This window comes from Phalacrocorax carbo, chromosome 2 (genome assembly GCF_963921805.1).
Source record: "Phalacrocorax carbo chromosome 2, bPhaCar2.1, whole genome shotgun sequence".
NCBI lineage: Eukaryota > Metazoa > Chordata > Aves > Suliformes > Phalacrocoracidae > Phalacrocorax > Phalacrocorax carbo.
In genome coordinates this window covers 158,711,616-158,738,072 of record NC_087514.1, presented here as the reverse complement: position 1 = coordinate 158,738,072, position 26,457 = coordinate 158,711,616, and the positions used below count along the sequence as shown (strand labels likewise).

At 40.1% G+C, this 26,457-nt stretch overlaps 1 protein-coding gene across 7 annotated transcripts in view; it reads left to right on the top strand.

The window, feature by feature from the left end:
• RBM33 (RNA binding motif protein 33) overlaps nucleotides 1-26,457 on the top strand; it is a 105,865-nt gene that overhangs the window by 61,538 nt on the left and 17,870 nt on the right. For 2 of the 7 annotated variants that reach the window (XM_064445037.1, XM_064445033.1), the window contains exons 12-17: nucleotides 232-569; nucleotides 1,369-1,614; nucleotides 2,422-2,709; nucleotides 10,195-10,839; nucleotides 24,140-24,349; nucleotides 25,813-26,001. In XM_064445037.1, the coding sequence (XP_064301107.1) occupies nucleotides 232-569; nucleotides 1,369-1,614; nucleotides 2,422-2,709; nucleotides 10,195-10,839; nucleotides 24,140-24,349; nucleotides 25,813-26,001 (1,916 nt within the window). Of the gene's footprint in view, nucleotides 1-231; nucleotides 570-1,368; nucleotides 1,615-2,421; nucleotides 2,710-10,194; nucleotides 10,840-14,962; nucleotides 15,504-24,139; nucleotides 24,350-25,812; nucleotides 26,002-26,457 lie in introns of those variants that run through there. The other 5 variants (XM_064445034.1, XM_064445036.1, XM_064445035.1 and 2 more) reach the window with 5 other exon arrangements.

Below are 26,457 nucleotides of genomic sequence, written 5' to 3'. Positions count from 1 at the left end.
GTATTCCTGATTCCAGAGAATTACCAATTGTGCTGATCTTTCAAGCATCAATTCCTTCAATACACAGTGGCAGAAGCCAGAGAAATGTAACCTTGAGGGTAGCTCTTAGAATTAAAACATTTTGTATGACTGTGCTTTCTACAAATTTCGGGTTACTTTCCCAAATCAAAGTAGAGGTTTGTGTTTTGAAGGTGTGTTTGTGTCGTTTAAGTACTTACCCAATTCCCACAGATCCAAGGTTTCCAAGCCATCACTTGTTTGAGCAGCGGAGCCCCCCACCACCGCCACCTCCACCACTTCTCAACAGCGCACACCCTGTCCCTACCCAAAATCCGATGCCATTCAGCCAGCCTGGGCCAGCGTTTAATCAGCAGGGACAGCAACCGGTGTTTCCCAGAGAGCGGCCAGTACGGCCCAACATGCAGCCTCAAGGTCCTGTGGGGATTCTCCACTTCAACCAGCCAGGTTCAGCAAATCCGCGGCCGTTCATCCCTCCGAGGCAGCAGTTCCTGCAGGCTCCGGGACAGCCCTTCCTTGCCGCGCACACGCAGCCCAGCATGCAGGTACAGGTCCGCAGCAGGAAGGGGTTACCAGGAATGTGTGAAGTGGCCCGGTGCTGCCTTGCAGGCTTATAGGACTAACGTGACTAAAGTGGAATTGTTTGAGATTTACAGTATGAGGCACATTGCTGTGCCTCGTAGTGATTAATTTTCTCCCCAGTTGCCAGCACTAACGTATTTCTGATAGTGAGCCCGCAACCTGGCCCTGGCTCCTTAAGTTGCTTTGGCTCCGCAGAGGTAGGGAGAGTGGTCCCGGTGGGGTCCGGGTCCCGGGTGCGGTGGGGTCCCCGGCAGGGCGGGAGCGCCCTCTGCCGCTCAGCTGCGGAGGCCGGCAGGGAGCCGGGGTCCTCCCGCAAACCCGGAGGAAGCTCAGTCGCAGCTTTGAGCAGGTAAATGTTTTGGGGATGTGCAGGATGATGTGGAAGGCCCTGCGCGTTCGGTGGGCTTTGTGCAAGATCTTTTCATGGTGTCTGTGTTTTGAATGTGGAGAAATCCTAAAGTCTGGTGATGTTGTGGGGTGGGGAGCAAAAGGAAAAAAACCCACCAAAACACAGAGAGATCATTAGAAAAGGGAGCATAGGGAAGGAATCCTTGCGTTTGTCTTCTTCCACGTCAGCTGTTGACTCAGACAGATTTAAGTGTAGAACCACTTTGCACAGCTTCTGTTTGTTTTTTACTCAGTATATTTTTGGTTTAGACTGGTCCATAGCTCCTTACAGATGTTTTGAGGACCTGGGAGGCTGGAGCTACTTTTCAGAAGTTTATTACCTTGAAACTAAAACCAAATCATCTTTCTCTTCATGTGAAGGGTCCCTTGCATCCTCCATTACAGCCTCAGCCACAACCTCAGCCGCAGCAGCACCATCACCAGCAGCAGCAACACCATCACCAGCAGCAGCAGCAGCAACATCATCATCATCTCCAAGGGCCACCACAGCCCTTGATGCCCATGAACCAGCCACAGTTCAGGCCCCATATGCAGGCCACGCAGCAGCAGCCAAATAACAACAGGATGCAGTGTCAGCCGCGACAGGGTCCAATGAAGCCAAGACATGTAAGTACCACGTACATTGGTGTTGACTTGCATAGCTCTGTATGGGGAACAGGCACGTAAGCCCAGGTTTCAAAACTAACCAGCGTGGTTTTTCAGTCCCATTTATTCCGTCCTGCTCTGTCAACTTCTTTCGCCATTTCTTGCTTTTTCTCTGCCTATATCCTACATCCAAAAATAGCATGTGTACCTCTCCTTTTCTTTTCTCCTCCAGTCTTCAGTGTTTTTCTGGATCTGGGTCCAGTAAGAGATGATGTAGTTGCTTGAGAAGTGGCAGTAAGGGGTTTTTGGAAGATAGGTTTGCTTAGTAAGATTTTAGAACTGCTGGTAGCCTGTGATTGTGTTGGAGCCCAGTTCTCTGACACTGTCTTTCAACCTGAGGACCTCTTTGTTCCACTGCTCTTAAGCTTTCTGGTTCAGATCGTGCCACTCATGTCTTGCGAGTTCACTCCAGTGCAGCATATTCTGTTGCTCGGTAGGTTGGGGTAGCACAGCAGCCTGAAGCAGTGCTCAAGACAACCTGACTGTAGTTCAGAATAATGGCTTTATTAGGAAAATAAATCTTACAGTGAAGCCGTTTTCTGAGATAGATGTTTAACAAGTGAGATTCAGTTTTGCTTTTAATTAAAGAAAAATACAACCATTGTTAAAATGTTCTCATTTCTGTAATTTTTCTTTTCACATGGAATATATTGTGCCTCTTCGAAAACCATTTTTTTTCCCAACTTAACTAAATAAAACATGAAACACTTTAGTCTGGTTGGTAGTGAAAGTCTGCATGGTTTTCCTTCTTAATTTTCTGCTTTTCAGAACACCCCATCACAGAATATTGTCAAGCGTCCAAATCAGCAGCTCCAGTCAACTGCTCCAAGAAATAGTAACTTGCGTGAATTGCCGATAGCACCGTCACATGCTATGGAAATGAGCAACAACAGGCGACCCTCTACCCCGGCTGCTCAGGTCAAACCCATTACCAGCACGATGTCTGCCACCAAGTCTGTACCTGGCATTGGAAACTCACAGGGAAGGCCTGAGATGAAAGCTAAAGCAATCACACCAGTGTGCCAAGCAAAACCAGAAGTAAAATCTGAAACAGAGGTAAGGCTTTTTAAAAAAAACAAACAATCAAAAAACCACAAAAATCTCCCACCTTTTAAAAAGTTTTCTAGTCTGACTTGTGAACTGTTAGCACACTTAAGGTATTATTCACCTAATATTTTTGGTGCCACTAAAGGCTTCCCTTCTGAGTTGCACTTTCCTCTTTAATGTGATAGCAAACCCAGTCTCCATTGATAAAAAAGAAGTCTGGAAGGTTGGCAGGGCTGTGGCGAGTCTGTTTTGCAGGAGTCGTCGTCATTTCTTCTATGAAAAGGCAGAGGTTGTGTAAAGGTCATCAATGACACAGTCTCTGAAATACCCATTGTGCTCATTTTTTTCATGCCCGTTTTTGTCTTCCAAGATTATGATAGGTTTTTTTCAGATAATCACTTCTTTCTAAGTCAACAAACGTCTTCCATTCCCTGTGATGCTTTATGGCCCAAAAAAAGGGCCATTTGAGAGAGATCTTCCTCGTGCTGTTTTCCTTTAGGCTGCCTAGTCTCTTTTAGGGTCTTGAGCACTCACACAGGAGGTTGCAGCTGCATTGTCCATGGAGCTTCTTGATCTTGAAGAAGAAAATCTCTTTCATGAAACCTTGTGATATGAGGAAAAATAGGAGATGCTCTCAAGTTTTCCATTTTGGAGAAAATTATGCTGTTTGCTCTGCTGGTACTCTGCACAATCAAAAAATGAGGTGCCAATGTTTTGGGCTCTACTGGATCATGCACTGTGAAGAGATGACCATTTCCCTGCACAAATCCTCCTGGAAAGTAGAGAAGACTCTCCATGAGCTCTGTTAGTTTGAGAGAGTGGGTAGGATTGCGCTGATGGTACTGTTAATCCTGAACATCAGGAGATACGAGAGGAACATGATGGCTGAATGTACCCTGTATAATTTCTGAGTGTCAAGTTATTATTCCGAGCAGAACTGTAAATCTTTATAGTTTAGTTGACCATGAATCTTGTCTCAAGCACCAGGTTTTCTTCAGCAACCGTTAAAAGGTTTAATTGTGATAATACTGTCTTCCCTTTAAGCTGCTCATGATTAGCTTTTCATCATGTTCTTGAATTAGGGATGGTCATAACTAATTTTCACAAATGAGGCACAAAAGAAACCCATAGCTAGCAGTTTGACCTCCTGTGCACTTGCTTTTCAATGGTAATATAAAAAAAATTCCTTTTTTCAGCTTTTAATTTTGCTCGTTTTTTGAAAAATTACTTAAGTAATCCCCTTCCCCTCAATTCAGTCTCTTGGAATAATCTAAGTCACAGAAAATGCAGTGCCTCTTCGAGAAGCCTGTGTCTTTCAGGACATTAGTAAGGTAAGTTTTGAAGCAGATCGGCTACAGGCCTCCCCATCTGAAACATCTTAAAGTTCTTTCACACTTTAGTCATATGAAAATTAAGGCATTAGTGTGAAAATATCTCTGGTTAGAAAAATGAGTGAATATTTTTCACTCCTCTTAATCAAATGAATTAAAAACCAACAAACGAACAACCCAACCAAAAAAAAACCCAAACAAAGCAGTCCTCTTGTTCTCTCCATCTTAATTTTTAAACTTATCCTAACAAACGTGTAGTTGTAAAATTAACTAATCTTACTCATGTGAATTCTTGGTTTTACAAATAAAGCTTTCTTTTTACTTCTGTGTTGGAGCTATCTTTTGAAAACAGTTTGATACCTATTTCATGTAAGTTTTTTGCAAAACAGGATTAAAAAAAGTTACCTTGGAAAAAATGGTATCTCCTAGTGTTTCCTATTATTAACCATAAAAGTGAAGCCTTTGTAGATATGTTTAGCAAGTACTAAAAAAGTGTGTGAACATGTGCATGCACAGAACCCTTCTTCTTTTGAAGTGGACTTGAAATAAAGCCTTGCTCTGCTAACAGTGGTGTAGTAGCAGTTGTCCCTTTTCAGCTGGGCTGCTGTGATAGTGTTGTTCACTGCTGCTTATTATCACTCCTAGAAACAACATTGCTGCGCTAGTACTGTTCATTTCCAAGCATTTAAATATATTCTTCACTATTGTTGTAATGTAGGTTATTACATTTCTCTCCGTAGGCCGATTGTAATGTTTCCCAGTCTCTTTTGTGTGTTTTTCTTGTAATGAGCTTAGTCCTGTTCTTTTGCTTCCTATGAAGATGAGAAAGAGTTAAGTTCTGTTGTCTGTTCTAGCTGTATTTCTCATAACTGAATTGGGCAGGTTATTTTGCAAGTGTCTTCAACTGGAAAATTATTAAGACTTTTCTTTGCATCCTTCTTCCCGAAGAGTCAGTGGCCATATTTATGAATGCCCTATCATTCAGGAAACACCAAAAAAATAGCAATATTGGCTATTAAAGGTTTTGCTCACCTTCAAAATAGACGTTTGAAAGGTTTGCAACCTGAGTGACTAGAAGATTAAAAACTGTATTTCTGCTTTACTAATGGTATGCTTGTGTGCCTGTTCCTGTGAGGCTGCAAAATACTGACTTTAAATGCCTTTGTCCATTTCAAATAGCTGTTACTCTCCCAGATTTAGACTTGCGTATCCTTAGTCTGAAAAATCATTTTTTCAATGACATTGGAAAGTATGAGTGATGACTGTGGGCCTGAATTTACTCCTGTTGAAGTCCGTTTAGGGTAAGAGGAATTAAGGCAATACTAAATATTTTTGAGTTTAAAGAAGGGGGTAATCTAGAAAGGTAATGTGACTCTCTTCAGAAGAAATGGATTTTGGAGCTCGGGACAGGAGAGAAATTAGTAGAGTGCTGCATAATCATAGGTATGCTGACACCGTATGTCTATTGCAGTTCATGTCCTGATGTACCAAAAGAAACCTTCACGTTCCATTCTCCCAAATCCAGTAAATTTTGAAGTTGGGTTTTTGGGTTTTGTGTTGCTTTGTTAAAAAAGATTTGCAATGTGGAAAATAGTTGCTTCATATTTTTTTTGAAAGTAACTACCTGAAAAATTGTACTTGAAAAATTGAAAAACTTGTACCTGAAAAACTGAAAAAATGTCTAAATTTGGGGTTTCTCCAGTATAAGTAAGTTTGACTTCCAAATTTTTATAATGGTGCCTCCTGTTGTGTGCTTAGAAGATTCTTCTTATCACAGTCTTTTTCCAGTTGGAAGATTGCAAGAGGGCAGCGTGCTTCTCAAATTAACGTGTAACCTCGTTCTTCATTCTCTTCCTGTTTGTCCAAAATGCAGCAGCACCTGTGTTTCGTAGGGTGACTCATACCTTCCAGGGGTTCAGGAGCTGATGTGTTATCACTGAAGTGAAATGTGTGATGTGTATGCATGGGCCTTTATTGAAGATACTTTGTGGTTTTGAACAAAAACAGCCACATGATGTAATTTGGATCTGGCCTTACCTTTTATGAAGACTTGTCATTAATTTTTGGACAAATGATTCTAGCCTCTTTTGCTTCTAATGCTACAAATGAAAAAATGAAAATAAACTTGCTGAATTGATTTGTGTATGTGCCACAGATCAAACCATTTTGATTGCTCGTCCTTGCACCCATTCTACCGAGGGACACAAGTGAGCCTGGTTGCATGATTCCTTTTTTTGTTCCTTGATAGCAAACCAGAACACTTACAGTATCTGATTCTTCGGACTCTGCATTTAATTCTGTTAACTAGCAATGAAGCCTGAAGACCTCTAAAAAGGTGTGGATTTGGTTTTTTAAATCTACTGCCTGAGAGGCAAGCTACTGATGCTAGGGCTTAAATTACAGTAGGAAACTTAAACGCTTGTTTTAGAGCACATCTTTGCTGTCTTTTCCTCAGTCAACAGTGCTGTTCTAAGTTCTGGAGAACGATGTGTAGGACTGCTGCTTCTCTTACTGCTGCTCTTCAGACTCAGAAAAGCAGCCTGTAACATTTTATTTTAGCACTTTCCATCAAAGCCTCTTTGGACCTTAAGGCAGAAGAAAACGTATAGCTAAGGCTTGGTCTTTCCTTCAGACTACAATGAAATATGTTGTGTTCAAGAACTGTTCAAAGGGAGAGGATAATCTCCACTTCAAACTGACAAACCTTAACAACAAACAAAAAAACCACCACCAAAACCCAACAAAAAAAAAACCTTCCACAAAGCTAAGGGAACTGCTTTGCATCTCTGGCCTTGTACTCTGCAGCCTCCTGTAAAAGAAGGAGCTGTGTACAATATACTGTTTCTTCATGTTGTAGAGTTTTCTACAGAAAAAGGTGAAGTATCAAGAGTTTATCTAGGAAAAAGGCTGCTTCAAGTTCTTCTGCTACTTCACCTACAGATAATGTTGCTTTTGGCAAGCTGTGAACTTAATGACATCTTTGGAGGGTGTCTGCTTTCTCCCAGTTGCTTGCCTTTTTTTTTTTTTTTTTTTTTTAGTTTGTTTTTGGCAGTGCTGCTGCTTGTTGGAGAAATCTGTACTGGGCTTATTAAACTAATGGGACGAAAGATCATTAGCGATAGGCTTTGTGTACTCTTTCCATCTTGACCCAATGTACTGTCTTGCCTGTTCTGTGTGATGAAGCGTCTTATTACATAGTATAGCTCATTTATATGTACTATGGGTCATATATACGTATATGCACACACACTGTAGTATAGTGTAGTATATATAGGGTGCTCTTAAAGCTAAGTAGCAGAGGATTTAACAGCCCTTGTTTTCAGCCTAGTGAGGAGTTTGCCCGTTCTGAATCTGTACTGTTGGGTCATTTGCACAACTAATTCCAATTAAATCTGACTCCTAATTCAAATATTTTGTTAATGATTGCAGGGTCATTATGTTGTTTGGTCTACTCTAGCTGCAAGGGTATTTTACTGAGAACTTACCAGTAGTGGCAACTTGCTCATGATGATGGATTTAGGTTTATCCATAGCCTGCTAACAGGCTCATCAGCAGTTGTCATATAACCTTAGAGCTCTTGGACCTTGATTTCAAAACTTACCCTTTAAGAAGGAATTGAATTTGTAGGACCTGTACTGATTTCCTAAGTATTGAGTTGAGTTCCTGAAAGGAAAATTCCAGATTATGTTTGAGATCAAGTTGCCTGAAGGTTCTACTAAGCATTAATCTAACTTCATATGTGTTGGTAATATAGTTTGTCAGTTGTCTTCTATGTTTAATGCTAGCGTAGTTGAACTAGCGTGTATGTGCTGCACAGATGTATTGGTCAGAGTTCCTCAGGATGTTCACTCCTTGTCTGCTAGCAAGACTCATTTAAGCATGCCACAAAGTATGCATACTTGTGCTGCTATATGCAGCCTTTGAGTTAGTGTTTTGTGCTTACTAGATCATGATCTGCATCTTCCAAGGCCTGCAGAAATGGTTAGATGATAATATGAGCAGACAAGTCCCTGGTAATAAAGGACAGCTGCTAGAAGAGCTGGTCTCATGCAGATCCTTGCTCATATTGACACCTTCAATTAAACATAAAGGAAATAAAAAATACAGCGCTACCTCCATAGGTTAATTTGGTACTGGCTTGCTTTCATCCATCAAACCCATTTAGACAAAATGTAGAATATTCTGATCTAAAGCAAAGCAAGTGAACAAACGAATTTATTAAATTAAGTGGAAGAGGTTTTGAGTTTGGACAGTTTTGGTAATTGAGATATTTACTGTCTCTGAAAATGACTGAAAATTTTATTCTTTATATCAGGATCTGCATAACAGCACACCCTTCCATCTGGAGCTTATCTGTGTTTTGTCATGCTGTGCAAACTGTATTTAAGGGTCTTACCCTTTTACTGTATTTTGTAAGGGCCTTATTTTTTTTAACTACTTGAGTTTCCTACCACTGCCGATTTTACTTTGTGGAAGTATATTCCTGTTACCATCTATCATTGAATACTGTAATATATTTGTTATAGTGATTAGGCATTAATCACCACTGTCATAGTCTGAAGAGTATAGAGGAAGATTAGAACCCTTCAGTATATGAAGCACTCTCTTAAAAAGAGCTCATCTCAGAACTAAAGGCCATACTAAAAAAATATAATTAATTCAAAAATCCAGTTTTGTAAGTTTTATTTTAGCCATTGACTAGGCTGGACTTCTAGTGTGAGACATGCAGCTATTTCTTAGTCACTGTGGGAATAATCCCTATCAGTAGGTGCTCAGGGAAGAAGCAGTTATATCTGAAGGAAACAAGTGTTCAAGGTTTGTACATCTGGATTCTACGAGTACGAATACAACTCTAGTGGGCTTTTATATCTGTGAACCAACTGTATGGTTGGATCTGTTCTGCTCTTTTTTTTTTTTCCCCCTTTGCTTGGGGAGGATCCTGGGATGTACCAGGGATAAAAGCACTTGAATTAAGTAAAAGCAAAAATGTTGCACATTTGGGTCTTAAAATGGCATTTGTGTTGACAAGAGCTTGTACCCAATTACTACAAAGCAAATAACTTCATCGTGGATTCCCAGTATTTGAGAAATATTTTTGCATTCTTTATGCTGTAATTCACCCAAATGCAAAATATTGTTACTTTGAGAGCCTGTTTTCGTCAGGGGTGATTAATATATCTTGAGTTAGAATGCTGTGCTCCTTACTATCTGTAAGCAGTCTCTACAAGTCTCTAACTTAATACTTCAAACGGTTGAAAATAAAAAATACATTAAAAAAGTATGCTTTGTAATTTTGAGAAATGTATGTGTTTGTATCACAGGAGTAATTTGATTTCTTTTTTAGGATATTGGGAATCTTCATTTCCTTGACTTTTGCCCATTTCGTACAGCTTTTCATAAGAACCCGCTGTGCCAAAGTTGAAGAATCTTTAGAAAGGTTATTTGATGGTGTGTAGTACTTTCAGAAGGGCCCAGGGCTGGAATATTAAAGGCATTCTCTATATACCATTAATATTCCAACACTGCATTTGGCAACATTTTGATTCTGAAGAGAGTGCACGAGTTCAAGGTCAGAGAGATTGACTTGTGCTGTTCATTATAACCAATTATTGTGTGACAAATGAGTTTGAGATCAGGCTGAAAATTCTGTGAGAAAAATCAATAGTTCTAATCAGGGCCTTTCAGGTCATTTACCACCCTACCTTTTGTTACTTTGTCAGAAAAGAGCAAGATAAAACCTGTGTGACAGTGGGTTGCCTCCGTATTGTTACTTTCCATTTGAAACATATTTTGATATCTTGAATTATATTAATAGTTTAATTGGTTTTAGAAACTTCTAAATGAGTTCCAATTTGTAAAACTTTTTTAAGTATTCTGATAAGATTTCTCAACTGGTATTAAAGCTCTTCTTTCCCCACCCTCCCACCCTCTCTATCCAGGAAGTTCTAAACCTGATTTGAGCTGTTTGTCTGTAATGAATAGCAAATAAACCTTAGCAGCAGATATACTCAACTAATAGCCTTAGTTTGGTATCAGAGATAATTTAAAAAGCTCTTTGGAGAGTTATAGCTTTAAAACATCTGAAACAACAATTTAATGTTGTTTTGACCAAACTGGGCATTTGTTGAGAATTTTATAAATTAATTTGTATTTTCCTTTGTAGTATCCAGATGAAGATGAAGAAACTAGATTGTATCGTTTGAAGATAGAAGAGCAGAAGCGTCTAAGAGAAGAAATTCTGAAACAAAAGGAGCTGAGACGGCAGCAGCAGGCTGGTGCTAGAAAGAGAGAATTGCTGGAAAGACTTGCGCAGCAGCAGCAGCAGCAGCAGCAACCTTCTACGCAGCAGTCCTACATGCAGCAGGAGGACGACTCCTCCGAGTTCCCCACCAATGGCAGCCCTTACATACCCCACTCTGGCTTACAGACCAGGCAAAATGTGAAAAACAGACTCCTTGTTAAAAAGCAAGATATGGTAGTTCCAAATATCCAACCCAAACCCACAGATTTCCCACAGGTCGGCGCAAATATGCAGTATCAAGGACAGCAGTTGAAGCCGGTGAAGCAGCTGAGGCAGACAAGGACAGTACCTCCGAGTCAGCCTCAGGCGCCGCAGAAAGTGTTACAGACAAAACCTGCTGCAGCGTCGCTGCCCGTGACACAGACTGCTCGAGTAGCTTCAGCACAAGCAAGGCCCCAGGAACTGAAACCTGGCGTGAAAAGGACTGTCATGCAGCGGACAAACAGTGGTAGTGGAGATGGGCCCCATGTCGGCAGCAAAGTCAGGGTGATTAAGTTGTCAGGAGGGGTAAGTTTCCAAGGCTCATCTCGTGTGTGTGTCTCGTCATGGTTTGTTTTTGTGTGTTTCATTCCGTGTAATCCCAAAATAAAAAATGGGCCTAAGCGGATGAGGGCAGTAGCAGATTTAGCAGACCTAATAATCCATATTTTATATTTTCAGAACTGTGAGTTATTAGCAGTTATTCAGAAATCAATGTTTGCTGTCATGCTTTACTGTCAGACAGTTATCACTGAAATCACATTGAAATAATACTCCTTTCTTTTAAGTTCGTTGCAACTTGTGCCTGAAAGGTTCCTTAGCTGAGCTCCTTCTGCTTACAGTTGGTAGTTCTGATAATTGGTCAGAGAAAAGGATTTGGATGGCTGTCTTTAAGGTGCAGTTAAAAAGCTAGGCCCTGCTTATTCAGTAGTTGAAGCCACCTAATTTAGTTGTGTGCAAGTGCTGGTGTTAGTGTGGTTTCGGTACTCAAGGGAAGATTGTTTTTATTTTCTTCGGAAGTGTGTTGTGAAACTAATCTAAGCAGTACGTTGGAGGGGGATGTTTTCTGTTAGAGGCTGGGTTTAAAACGTTGCCATTTCACTGCTGCATCTAAATGAGATTTCCTTATCTTTTGATGAGGGGTCTATTATCTGCAGTGTGTCCCTTGAGCACCAGTGTTGTGGAGGACTCACAATGCTGGTCTTGATGGCAGTGTGCATATTTAAGATCTGGGGCTTTGGTTAGAAAGTATCTCGACCACATTTCTTCTGTCTTAATGAAAAGACAAGTTAATTTATTAGGGCTCTGAAGAAACTGAGATGAAGGGATGTAGCAAGATGGTGGTGTCAGTGTGAAATCTGTCCTCAGGTTTATGCTGAGGAGGAAAGAAGGATGTCATGTGGTTTAATACTGTGGTACATTGGAGGTGCTTTTTAGGAAGAATGCTTCTTAAATTATTCAGAATGTTAATTAGGGAAACTTGCAGAACTGCTGTAATCTATAATGAAGTGAACAGTGTGTTAACAGGGGCTGAACAAGGCCTTGGGGGCTGGCTTTACTCTGTAGAAATGGAGAGGAAGTTGAAATGCCAAAGTCTTAACTACTTTTTATAAATGTTCTTCTACAGCTCATAAAACTTAAATACACTTAAAATTGTGAATTGCATAGTGACCATGTGGTCTTTCACAATATTAACATAAAGAATGTTATTGACTAAATAGAGCTGACAACAACCTGATTTGGAGGATGTCTAATTCCTCAGACATGGTAACTTAAGTACAGAGAATAAAGTACAAGAGGCTGAAAGAAATTGCTTCTGTTGGGCTAAAAATATTTATTTATAAATATGTCTGCAGGAATCCCAGTGGTCTGCAAGAGGTATGGCAGGTTTGTTGTTCATGAATAATTGAATAAAGCAATCATGCACAACTCTCTATTATGTGGTGAAACAAAACAATGCCAGTCGCCACTGTATACAGCTCTTCAAAACAAATGGTTATCAGTGCCCAAACCAGCATTCACAATGAAATAGTTTTTCATCATAATGCTGTATTTCAGAAAGTCATAAATGATTTATTCCAGATAGTCTCGTGGTAAGCAAGAGCAATTAGCTTCATTAAATGCACGTGTAACCCCTCTTTGATTGTATACAGAAGCAGATTTGCTCTGTCCATAACTTTCAGATACCAAGGTTTTAGCAAGGTAAAACAGGTTCTTTACATGTACCCTTCGCTACTTTTTTCATATTGTCATGGTAATTTTAAGTTTTCTTTACGCCTGTGGAAGAACAAAAGTAAGCGCTGTAATTGGCTGTTTAACACTGATCAAGATAGTTGATTAACTTTTAATCAGTTGGTGACAAGCTGAATCTGTGACACTGTTTCTTTGACCACACAAGGAAAAAGAAAAAATTGAGCAGCAGGGGAGCCAATCTTGTCTATTTTGACAGGATTTTAAAGAAGAATTAAAAGCTGCTTGGACTGAAATACAATAAAGATCACAGATCACATTTAGTTTCCATTTCTAGTGTTTAGTCCTGCCACATGCTTTATTTATTGTCACAACTTTTGCCTTAAGCCTAAATATAAAGCAACAGCCAAATCTCGTTTTTCCTAGCCATTCTCCTTAGCATGTAATTGTGCTTCCTCTAACTCCCTGCCGTTGGCTGAAGGGATGGCTGGTATCTCTTATCAACATGCTCTGACTTGATCCTGCAGTTAAGCAGCCCTGCCGTTTTTCTCAGTCTAATCACTTGTACCCTTTTTTCTTGCTAGAGCTCTTTTGTGCAGAGGTGTTTTGAATACCCATGTACCAGTGAGATGGCTTGCGATTAGACACAATGCACGTTCCTTTTTGAAGCTCTTTTGATGCCTGTTGGTAAAGACTTGGAAAGTCTCTTCTCTTTCTGCCTGCCAGCCATGGTGCAGCACGACAGTAGAGCTGTCAGCTGAGGAAACTGTTTGAGGCCAGACCCATACTAACTCTATCTAAAGCAAATTGACCTACAACAGGAGCTGGTAGCAAGGATTGTTCTAGATTTAGTAGGACCATCCATAGAACAGGATTAAATGGTGGTGTGTTCCTGGTGGTGTTCTTTTAGCACTTAAGGACATGTTCTTGGTCTACTGGTGAGATTTATGGTGTACAAAAACTGTCAGAAGAGAATGGTTTCTTCTCTTGAGGGCAATATCTTTCCCAGTCTAAGCTTCTAACTATGTGTTTCTGTGTTGCTGGGCACTGCAGTACCACTGAGGATCTCTGACCTCCAGGTAGGAGTATCTCTTGTTACTTCAGAAGGTAAAATGGCCTTTCGTCTGTTTCCACAATATTCTGTCTTGGGAGGCTTTTGCTTTTAAAGTATTTTTATGGAATTACTGTTCAAGTTCTGAGAAATATTTTAATTTTTACACTTTGTCTGATACATAAGATGCCTTAATTTATGGCTTTTTATACTGAAAGAAAAGGGAAGTAGAAAATGATGCAGCATTTCCTGTATGTCAGACTAAGTCTGCATATCAAGGTAGCATATGTTAGGTATTGTCATCAGATTTTGATGCTTTTTAAAACAAATTCCCTTCCCCCCCAATACTGATATTCCCATCCCTTTCTCATACTCCTGTAATTTATGCAGGAATGGTAGTGCAGTGAATAGTTTTCAATTTTAATTACTCCTTTAGATGTTACATTCCTGGAAAATGAGGCAGTGCTTAGTGTTTAGCAGATCAATTTTGAGGTTTGTGTTTGGTGGTTGTTTTTTTTCCATGGAGGCCCAAAGGTCTTTTGATGGATCTGGACTGCTCTATGGTTTGTGTGGGATGCCTCCAGAGCCATCCTTTCCAGATACGGGAGTTCAGCATATTTGCTGAGTATTTTAACTAGTATATTTTACTAAGAAAATATGAAAATTGCTGGCTTGGTGAGGAGCCTGAAGTCAATCCTAAAGATACAAGTAAGAATAGACTCAGTGAGGTTGTAGAATGTTGTTTGTTGGGATGAAACACCCTAATAAATCACTTAAGAACGTGATCATAAAATTATATAAAAGGGGTGAAAGGACCATAGAAATAATTTATTCTGTCTTAAAGAGGGAATAAACCTTTTTCTGAGATTTCAAGATTGGAGATTTCTTTGGCAATCTATTCCAGTGTCTAACCTGTACGTTTAGGACACTTAGGAGAATTCTCTTGGTGACCAAACCGCATTTTCATGCTGCAATTTTGAATCTGTGACAAATTGCATTATACTTCAGGAGACATAGGAAGGAATTTATATATCTCTTCGTGGCTGTATCTCTCTTTAAAAATATGTCCTAACTGTTTCTGAGCACTCATAGTCTTCACTCCTTGTTGACGGGGCATATTTTCTAACACCATGGTGGTTTGTGGCAATCTCATTTGGGCTCTCAGTAACGAATCTGTGGTAAATAGTGCCAGTACCAAGTGCAACTGAATTCCTTAAGCCAATATATTAGAAGTGTCTTTGGTCCTGGAAAAACAGGTTTGTGCCAGCTACAGCCATAAATATCTTAAGATCATATGAAATGTGCTGAACATGTTTTTTCATTTAGTTGGAGCTTCTCTGGGAAGTGGTAATATCTTAATCTCTGTATTGTTCAGTCATCTTATATTGTTGTTGGGTGATTTCTCTCTAGCCAGAAAATGGCCTGCCATGCTCAAAGAGATGTGTGCCTGTCCCAAAGGCCTGAAAATGCTGGTTCTTATGCTGCACCGAGAACACACCAATCTCTCTCTCTGTGGAAAGCTGCACAATAAGCTTTTTTTCGTAAATAGATACATTAAAAAAATACGTAAGAATCTCAGTGTTCCCTGTTTGGATTAGAAGGAATATCTTATTAGTGATCAAAATTCCCGAAAACCTGAGATGATGCTTCATCTGAAAAGAAGAAAGATTTGGCAATTTCTTTTTGTTTGAAAAGCCTGTCACAAAGAATGTCCTTGGATTGTAAAAAGAAAAAAAGAATTGGAATGGAAGATAGACAACTTTATTCATATTTAGAGTAACTGAGAAGTGTAAGAGATGACTATGGAGTTCTAAATATGGAAAAAGATACTGATTGAGATGATTCGTGTTTGATAATGTAACTTTATCAACCAACTTTGCTTAATGTTTGTACTTGTTTCTACTTGCGTGTATATGTTCAAGTTTAATTAAAATATTTGACTTGAAAGCTCTATAGTGCCTTTCATCTAAATATGTCAGGAATTACAAACACTAAGATTTTTTGGCATTTACATGACAAGTTCTTGAGGGAGCCCAGCTCTGCAATGCTACCAGCTGCGAGAAACCACACAGGAACTCTCGCTGCATACCATACTATTACTTCTTAAGAGGCAGAATGGCATTGCAGTTTATTTCTATCACAGTATTTGAAGGAGGTCTGAGCGATATCTGTATTCTATCAGGAGCGGGCTGAAGGAGCTGCAGAAACCATAGTATCTGAATGCCCGGATACCACGTTTGTCATTTAGACAGTATCAAAATGGGCAAGACCTTTGAAGCAGTGCTAATGGAAATGCAGTTGAAAAGGACTCTGCCTGCCACAACCTGCAAGATTTCACTCAAGAAGTATCCCACAAATGGACATGAATGTCTTTCTTCCGTCTCAACAAAAAACAAACCCCACAACAAAAAAAAGAAAAAAAACCCCAAAAAACCCACAACCAAATGAAATAAAATAAAAAAACGTACCCAAAAAAACCCACCCCAAAACAACAGACCAAAAAAAAAGAGGAAGTCAGGGAGCCCTGTGGTATTCTGGTTATGAAAAAGGTATAGTATTTTCATGGAATGTCTGAAAATGAGCAATAAACCCTATCCTCCCGGACCTCCAGTGAGGATGGTCCCTGTAGAGACAGAATATGTTATGGCTTGGGGGTAGTGAGGTGGGCTGGGCTGGGCTGTACTCTTTGGGGCATATTTGGTTACAAAGAAAATGAAATACAAGGGCATGTGTGGTCACACTTAGTAACTAGAAGGACTTAAGGTGACATCCAAACCAGACACAGATAGTACTTTTTATAGGTTTGCAATAAAATCCTTGGAAGGGGGAAGACATATCTACCTAAATTAAATTTAACTTTGCTGTGGATAACTTGGAACTAAAATGCAATAAAGTATTTCCAATTGTAGACTGCAGAACAGGTTTCTCCTTTTCCTCAGGAGACTTTTAAATTGTATGTTGAAGAGCGCTGCTTCCTCCAGAACGCCCTGAAAGCAAGGCGCGTCTGGTATTGCTTGTCGCTCTTGTTAAGTCTCAAAGGAGAGATTTTCTGCCATTGTAAGTGTTAGTGCAAAATTCATATTGGTACAATGTTGGTGTTAGAGTGTCTAATAGCCCAGTTTCCTGATGGGAGATGACTAAAGGCAGCTGTAACACTGTTAAAGTACATTACGAAGAGAAAAAGGTAGTTTTCAAATGAAAATTAGTTGATTGCAATCTCTAAACTTGGGAGGGAAACATGCAGATTTAAATTTAATATTTTGAGAAGTCACAAATCCTTTGTTAGATGGTATTTCAGGTTTGCCCACTTGGAATAGACCTTTAGTACTGAGGTGTGGCTCTGATTTGGGAAAATCCTGACTCTTTACCTACCCCCCCACCCCACCCCCGACCACTTAATGTGGGTTGTCCATGTCAAGGCTGTACAAGGAGCTTAGGGCAACACCCCAGAGGGATTCAACTTGCCGCTAGTTTTAAGCTTCAAGGAACATGAACTAGAAGAGCTAGATATGACACAAGAAGGGAAGCTCCAGTTGTATTGGTTCCAGATATTCAGTACTGGCTTTCTCATGCTAAGGCTGATGTCTGGCTGAGAAACATTCCTTCAGGAGCTTGGGGCATCAGAAGTTATAGATTGCTGATATTTTCCAAGACAAGTCTCTTCTCTTGGTTATTTCTCTGTATGTCCAGTCTTCACTGAAATTCTCTGTACATAAAATTATCCTGGAGACTGGCAACTGAAGAGAGACCCATGAAACTGCTCAAAAAACATGTTTATTGACATCTATGTTATGTATTTTGCAGACAGCAATGTAAAAATGAAGGTATGTCTGAGAGGATTATAAATAGCCAGTCAAAATCAACAGAAGGTTGATTTGGCTGTAGCTTTGACACAAGGTTGTATTTTTTTCCATAATGATCTGGTGGGTGGTTGTACTAGAAAAACATGTAGTTGTGATTCAACGTCTGATCATCTGTGTTTCTGTCACTCCTGATGAAACTTCAGTGTAGCATAGGTATGGCTAGGATTCTCCAACATCTCTTTGGCCAGGCCTTCTCCCTGCTTTAGTTCTCCTCTCAGGCAGATGAGGAGATACTGAAGGTAAGAATTCTGTTAGTACACAGGATTAAATAGAATTAGCTGCTTTTTTTTTACAACACATTTTCTTCTTGCTGTTGTGACTTTTCATACCCCATTAGGCACAGAAGAGAAGATAGTCATCACGTTATGGCTTGCTGGAGCAGCTTAGCAGTGTCTTTTTATCACAGGAAGGGAACTGTTTCTGCATTTTATTTATTTATTTATTGCTTAGTCTGGGTGCTCTTCTTTGAGGTAAGTTTGCCCCATGCAGAGGTTTTAAGCTGGGGAAGAATAACCCATAATTCACTGGCCAGCACCAGAAGTGTCTTTTTTCTGGTGTGAATGGGGAGTGCTTTGGTTGTTCTGCCACTTCTGTAGCCTCATGTTGCTTATTTCTGTGTGTACTCTGAGTTGAAGTTGGACCATTAGTATGTCTTAAACCAGTTGTTAATGGTAAGTTGTCTATTCATAGAGTATTATAGCCTGGTTGGACAGCAGGAGTTTATGTAATGCTATTCTTGAATTTAAAAGAAGACTTTTAAAGGTCTTAGAAAGCCTTTTAAAAAAGTCTCCAGGTGTTTCTCTTTGGCATTTGACAGACTGAAAACAGGTCTTCAACTGTTCAGAAAGAGTGCTTGGTCATGTCGCTTGGTTGTAGGATATTTGTCAAGCGATAAGCTTCCCATTCCCAGGTCCCGTCTGCCACCTGGCCATATCAAAGAGAAAGTATTTGGAGTACCAGTCAAAGAGAAAGAGCTAGTTACTAGGGGTTTGCCTTTAATATACATTTCTGATAACTGTAGTGAGAAAATACATATACTAGGTGATAGTCTTTCTTGCTCTATGTAGTTTTTGTTTTACTGTTTTTTTTCCCTTGTTGTTACATGGGGATCACAGTTGTCTGTGTAGATGTCTCTCTTTTTTTACTAGAGTCAATCGCAGTATCAGTAAAATACAAGTTTACATATGAAAACCTATATAGCTGATGAAGAGTAATTTTTCTTGTCCTTGAAGTGAAGATCAATTTAATAACCTAAAGGATGGGTTTTCCCCCTTTTAACTACTGGAAAAACTGACTTAAACTGGTAACAGATGAGGGGGTTCTCCTTTCCTAAAGGAAATCAATTACAAGATGTTTTTGGATTGAGATTTCTCTGCAAGATTTAAGCCTTTATCTTTATCATGCTACAAAGAATTTGAGTTATAGTGCATCTAAGAAAACAAGAAAACACTTCACTTCTCTGTGTTTTTTTTACACAAATCAACCAGAGTTTATTTCCTTTAAGTGCTTTATCCAGCATGCGCATCCCTTTACTGTTGGGTGATTTTTGAATTAGCTTTATAAAGATTACATGGATAGACGCAGCATTGTCGTAGTTAATAGAAACCTGTGCAGTGAGGTCTATGGGCTGCAAGATCACTAACAGTGCCAATGACAGTGAAGTATGGCCTTATCGAAAGGAGAATTCATAAGAGGCTGCCCTGGGACACTGCACCACTGTCCTTCTGTGTATCCTGACAATGTTATCTGTCCTCTCAGTACGGAGTATCAAATGTCTGTCACGAGTACAGAAATTAATTTAATGTCACCTGAAGACATGCAATTAATCTTTTAGAGGTTTTCATAATACCTTTACAGAAAGAGTTGCCAGTTTGGCGGATTTGGATTTTGGGGTTTAGCAGAAGATAAGGAAAATTAATTTTTCATCAGGGTTAATACAAGCTAGCAGGGCCACAAAGGCTGAGAAAAATGGTTTGGGAATTTGTCAAGTGTTGTCACTCTAGAATAATGCTGCTTAACGTCTGATAGGTGTAATCAAGAGTTGAGATTTCTATAGAGGGGGATTAATCAATTTGCTCACTACAGAATGCAAGTTGGTGATACCATTCCTTCATGGGGTTTAGGAATGAAAATAAGATTTGATCTGTCAAATTGCAAGCAGCTCTGACAGTATCAATAGGCATTTTTATCAGTACATTTTAAAGCATTTGTTATAAATAAATTTGTCCTGCTAATGTTGGTGGCAAATAAACTTCATTGTCAAACTGTCATAATGATTATGATAGAGAGCTTCAGCTTGCTAAATCCAAGGAGTCCCTCATAAAATTCTGCTTTTAGAATTTGTGATCTCATTTGACAACGGTTTTTATGTTTCTCAAAACACAATACTGACTATATATTTATGTGTCTATAGTGAGAGAGCCTCACTATTGAAAAACAGCCTTGATAAGTATCAGGGAATTGGTTTTAAAATTCATGGCCATTGAATGGTGTCATGTCTCTTTTTTTGTTAGTCCAGTTTTGGATCAAAAAGTGCCGACTCCTCCACAGTAGAATTTTGAAAACCATTCACCATGTAGACCAAATCCTCTGCCTCTATCTTTTGAGTTTTGTTTAATTACACACAGGTTTTGAAATTAACTTGTTTTGGCACTGCTAACAGTCTTGCAGTGCTTGAAATTTGAAAGATAGTTTTTATCCTTTCCCCTGAACAGAACTCCTGCCACTTAAAAAAAAGGCATTTTTATTACTCCAGAATGAACCAAATAATGGAGAAGTTTCATTCAAGAGAACTCTTTCCTGGCCATATGTTAGGAAGGCAGAACTTGGAAGTTCAGAGCTTGAAGGTCAGAATGATTTGTGATATAGAAATTTAGCAGTAGGAAGTAACAGGAAAACATTCTTCCTTTATTGGTTTGCAGACAAAGAATAGAAATCTTTCTGCAGAGGACTTCAGAAGAAATTTGCAGTATAAAATCAGCTTGTATCAACCAATCTCAAGTCTCTGGTGAACTGAGAAGCATTCTAGCTGGTTTCAGCACTTTGCATCAAATTGTATAAGGCAGGCTGTGATGATGAATAGATGCATCTCTGAAAAATTTAGTGTTGCTCTGTACCTCCCAGGAAAAAAAAAATCAGATAAAAATGTATCTTGACAAGAGAAGACTTAAAATTTTAATGCCTCATTCTGTTGCTACATGTTTAAATTTGGGGAGGGCAGTGGTTTAAGCGAATGAAAAACTGGCAATACAGAAATTGTCTTTAGGAAGGGCAAAAGTTGATTTCAAGTGAGCTAGAACTGAGACATTTGAAGCAGAAGAGATGCTAGTACTTTTGCTTCTATGATTTAGACGTAATTTTGGGTAGCTTCTGCAATACAGCTTCCGTTCAATTATCTGCTTGCCTGTAACTTTGCTGCGTGCTTTGATTTACCTTCTGGGTGACAGCTGATCGTATACCATCTGAGTGAAAGTCAGGAGTCAGCATATGTACAGTCATCTTTACAATCATACATCTTTTCCTCCAGAATGCTCTCATATGAGCGTGTGACCTATAAGTAATGTTCTGAGGTTTTATAGCTTCCAGTCCAGATGTTAAAAGGTCTTTGTCGGTGTTTTGCTTGACTTAGTCCTTCACTGGCACACCTGAAGAAGCCACTAATTGTCTTGTATAACAAGTTTAAAGGATGATGTTGGTGGTGACTCTAATTTGCCAGTAAATACTACATAGGTTGTTCATTTTGGCTCAGACAGTGCTTGGTTTTGCTCTGATGTGTCTTTAACCAGCGAAAAAAAGAATTGGTGCTAAAAGATGTTGTCTGAGGCTGTCGTTGTGCTTGTTAGGCACATAGGGACCTAGGAGTCATGTTTGATTTTAATTTTCTTAAGAAAACCACCAAATCTTGTCTTCAGTTGAAGCCAGGGCTGCGCTCAGTGGGAAACAATGTATTGCTGATTTGCAGGGAGCACTGTTAGTCCTTGAGCCACCAAGTCACTCCCTCGTGGACCTCTCGAGAAGTGGTGCCGCAGGTTCATCTCTGCTTCCCCGCTTCAAGTCATCTCCAAAAGCAGCAGATGTTCAGAGCAGTAGTATAAAGAAAGGGTTTGATCCAGTTGCCCTTTCTTCCTTCTTGTTGCGGGAACAAGCAGACCTTGCTCCATCCCCTTTTCTTACCCTGTAGAGTTTCTTTATTGTTTTGTATAGGTTTTCTTATTTCTGAAAAGTATTAATTCATTAAAAAGACTGGAGATGTTTCTACCTTTTCAAGCTTTTGCAGGAGCGTCATGCTAGCAGTGAGGACCAAAGGTGGCATTTGAGACCCCAGCAGGGAACAAACACTGTCAAATTTTTCATCAGCGTGAACCGATGTTGTGTGCTTATGCCTTTGACTCTGTTATAGTTGTGTGTTTAGTTTATACACTTTTATTTGGTGATAATTGGGCTTGGTAGCTAAATATTGGGCGGTTGCTGGCCATCCTGGCCTTTTATAGGAAATGATTATTTGCTTTTGAAGTTTCAGTAATGAGCATGTTCGATGTGTTTTGTACCTGAGGGCTTCACTTTCAGATGTTCTTCCTATGTGCTGGGATGGCTTTTTGGTTTGGAAATAAATGCTTGCAAATATTTGTGGTTGTTTTTCACAGTAGGCAGTTAGCAGAGATTAGATTTTAACTCCCAACTATTGTGTTTAAATTACTCCTAAATTTTTTTGTTCCTTTTAGTTTCATCATCTTCCAGCTGCTGTAGGATTGAATAAAATAAATTATCTGATCAGGGAATAGGGCTTATGGTGATGCTGATATTGGAACTAATACTGAAATGAGGAGGATTTAATGCTGGTTTCCTGGTAAGGTTTTGGTTGTGTGCATACATTTGGGTTTTTCAGGAGAGGAAAGCTGTCGCATTTACATTTTTGAGCACTACTTGATGAGAGAGACTGTGAAGGGAAAGCTTTATAATTTCTCACTAGGTACTGCTCAAAGGTTTATATACAAAATTTTCTACGAAGCCATGGAGCCGTTCAGTTTAGCAGGGAAAAAAACCCCTATGTGATTAGAAGTGGAAAAACTAGATGCAGTTTTCTGTTGCTTTCTCACTTTGGACGCTGGACGAAAGCCCTTAAGTGGGAAGAGCTTCAAGATTTTCACTATGGTAGATTGTGCTTTTGAAGTGTAGATGGTGCAAGGGGGTGATGAAGCTGATTTGCCTGGGATTTACGTAGTTGAGTTCATGAGAAGTTGTTGCCTGCATATACTTGGTAATCCAGAGGACTTGATTTAGGGGTGTGAATTGTGGACTAGTGAACTTGCAAACATGAGACTATTCTACAGATCACCTGTACCGGACTACTTATCTGCAAATGGTAGCAAAAAGGCTTAGTAACCAGTCCTCAGTAGGTGTGTGTTTAATGCTGGTAGTGAGGTAATAATTTATATTCTCAATCAAGATAATCTCACTCTTACACCTTAAGCCTATTCCTTCTGCAGCCTTGTATTTTGTCTCCTTATCTGCAAGAAACTTGTCCGTTAGGAAGAATCCCTCTGGTTCGTGACATGTTACAGATGCAAAAGGAGCTTTGATTTGTGAATATTTTAAGGGAGGGGGAAACCCATGTAAATAAAGATGCTTCATAAACTTTTTTTTTCCCCTTTAGACATGCCTTCTACCTGAGAGATTTTGCAGGGTTACCTGAGGTTGGTTAGGGACTTATACCTGCAGGGGGAAGGCTCTGTCTAATGTCCACTAGTATTTGTGTTCTAAAGTTAGAGTCCAGTCAAGGCATAGATACTGCTGTTGAAACCATGCAATAATACGGTAAGCTTTATAGATGCAAAAGTATCTGATCTTTTGTCGGGCTCTGCTGTCTCTTGCTCCATGGGGTGTTTTTCAGTGATTGATCTGATCTGGACAGCAGGGCACAAATTCAAGAATCACCTATCTGTAGAAAAAAACCTGAACTGTTTGGGTAGAGCAGTGGAAGGGAATCATTTCTCTCTTGGTGCTTTCAGCTTATGCTTTTACTGTGCTTGACTTACTGAGAGATGTAGTGGAAAGAGCTACACTGGATGAGAGGGGCACTGAGGTGGTGTTTTGTTGTGCTTGTGATTATAAAAATCTGTAATAAGAGCTTTATAAAGCAAACAAACAAACAAAAAACCCTGAGGAAGAACTGTTCCTAGCATAGACAGTGTTTGAGGAAGGAGATTGCTCAAAAGGCGGCTGGTATAGAAGTTGGCAGGATAAGTGTGCGCTTCAAAATAAATACCAGTTTTTTAGCTAAGGAGAGACTGGAGCTGTAAAGATGAGCAGAGTATTTTTCCTGGTCCTTCCAGCCTTCACAGTTGTTTGCTCCTTCTTCTGAAGAAAAAAAAAAAATAAATAAAAATAACACACACCATAGTTCCCGTGTAACCCTGGAAGGAAGAATGATTTGGAAAGAGAAGTGAAAACACCTTGCTTCTTTGTACATGAAAAGACATTATTGGACATTGTAATTATAATAAAGTCTGAACAAAGTAAACTGTTCTTCAGATATCATGGATTTATTTTGGGCTGAAGCACAATTTCCAGGCTGAGCCCGTGCACACGCCTGCTGGTTTGCCTTAGCAGGCAAACGGATGGGCGTTCTCTGCGCACTGAGCGAGCTGGATGTGGCAGGAGGCTGCTCAGGTTGAGGGTTTGCAGTGCCTGGACATTGAGCCGCCTGTTGTGTTGTTGATTTCAGCAGGGGGGAGAGGATGCTGGCTTTTTTCACCCAGAGGGCCAGCCCCAGCGGCCTCAACAACCCCCGGAGCCGAAACAGCAGCCAGTGCGGAAGGTCACATTGACAAAGGGAATGCAACAGCAGCAGCACCAACAGCAGCAGCAGGCACAGATCCATTCACCAGCTCCTCAAGGAGTCAAAAACATCCAGGGAATCCATCAACCCAAAAAGGTGATTTTTAGATGCATATTGCTGCTAGGAGTTTCACTGTCTAGCTGTGTTGCTCTATTAATAACTAGCATTCTGTTTGTCAATTGCTAGCGCAGGGCTGCATGACCCAGGAGATGCATAGTTGCATATAAAGCTTTTAATCTAGAGAGGCCTCTTTGTACCCAGCACAGACTGGAGATGCCTGCAGGTTGTTTCATCTGCTGGCTTTCTGGCCAGCACAGTACTCCCTGCGGGAAATGCGTGTGTCCCAAGATAGCTGCCGTAGGAGATGGTATCCAATGTGCTTTCTGGCTTTGAAACCAAGAGTTGTTCTGAAGTTGTGCTTAAGCTTATATTCTGGCTGTTTCCTGCATATGTAGGAGCACACAGTGACTGTTTCAGGATACTCTTCAGTCGATCCTCAAAGTTGGTGTTGTTCAAAATAGTTGATCTCATAAATGGATTTTCGCACTGATCGTACACTGGGAGGAGGCAGGCAGAGGATTTGGGTGGCACTGGCGTTTGCCTTCTCTGCATTTGCAAACTCTCATGCCCCCTGAAAATAGCTGGTATTTTGGCTTTATGTTACGTCTTGGTTTTGAACTGTTGGCCATAATCTTCCTGCTTCATGTAAGGATAAAGTTTCCTTGCTGATGTGAAGGGGTGTGAAAAGTTGTTACCCTCCATAGGCTTCCCAAGTAGGAATCGAGAGACCATGTTGAGCGTTAACTCAATGTTAAGTGTTAACTCTGTTTAATGTTCGTTACCCTGTTTCGTTGTTGTTTTCCCTTTCTCCAACTGTTCAACCTTTAATTTACAAGAATTAAATACGCACATTTCCTGCTCCAGAGGATACTGTGGTGCCAGATCCTACAGGATTTGGGAGAAAGGAACTTTGAAAAAAAATTGTTTTGTAGTTGTTTGCCATATGCGAGTACTCCATCCTGATAACAGCCCAAGAGTTGGTAGCAATAGAGACTGGGGGCACTTGAAGCAGTTTGCTGGTCTTGTGGGTACATTAAATTTACCCATGGTTTAAGAAGAAAAAAGGGAGAGGGTTCACTCATCATTTTTTTTGGCCAGACTCAAAATATGGGAGGTGAACACATGCTGCTAATGTGAGCAGTGTTGAAAACTAGGTTACCTATTTTGGTCTGACACCCTCCATTGCCTGGTTGATCTGTGCTAATGCTGGGGCTTTTAGCCTCAATGCGAAAAAAAGAAAAAAATCATATATAAATATATAAAACCTTTATATAACCTATATAACTTGCTATGCTTCTAAAACAAGTTTGTGTAAGCAGTGGATGAATATGTTAATAAGTGGCCTTTCAAATCGGCAAACAGCCACGAGCTGTTTTAAATCAGTGCGTACTTTAATCAAGTCTTTAAGTAAATTGCCAACTTTTGTATCATCTGTCAAATGCAGTGAGCAGAAGCACTAGGTAAGTAAATCAAAATACTGTTACTTTTGTTGTTGGCAGGTCATTATGCACGGGAGAGGCAGAGGAGTAGCAGGCCAGATGGGCCGAGGACGCTTGATGCCAAATAAACAGAACCTGCGAGTGGTGGAGTGCAAACCTCAGCCCTGTATCGTGTCAGTTGAAGGGCTTTCTTCATCAACTACTGATGTCCAACTGAAAAACCTGCTGATGTCAGTGGGACCCATTCAGGTAGGTCAACCTCGGTTTATCATTTTTGTGCCAAAAGGCTTTCATTCCGGAAAGCTCAATTAATTCCCTGACACTAAATACAATGTGTGTTTATTGGTAATTTATGTTTGAAGGCACCCCCACCCGCACACTCTACACCTGGTAGCAAAGACAAGCACGTGACGGTATTGCGACACGGGAGGTACGGCAGGATTTTGCTAACCATCACATTCCTGCTGCAAAAGAGTCTCCTTCATTTTGGAGTGCTTGTACCTTATGTTATTTTCTTAAGTGATACCAGCATGTCCATTCGTGAGGTTGTTAAAACCAAGCGATCAGATCAAAGCGAGTATATTTTTGGTTGCTGTCCTTGTTGTTATTGTTGGCTTGCATTAACATTTACTGATTCCTGTCATTGCAGTCCGGGGGTAGGAGCACTTAATGACCACTACCCAGTGGAGATTTTTACCATGTAGC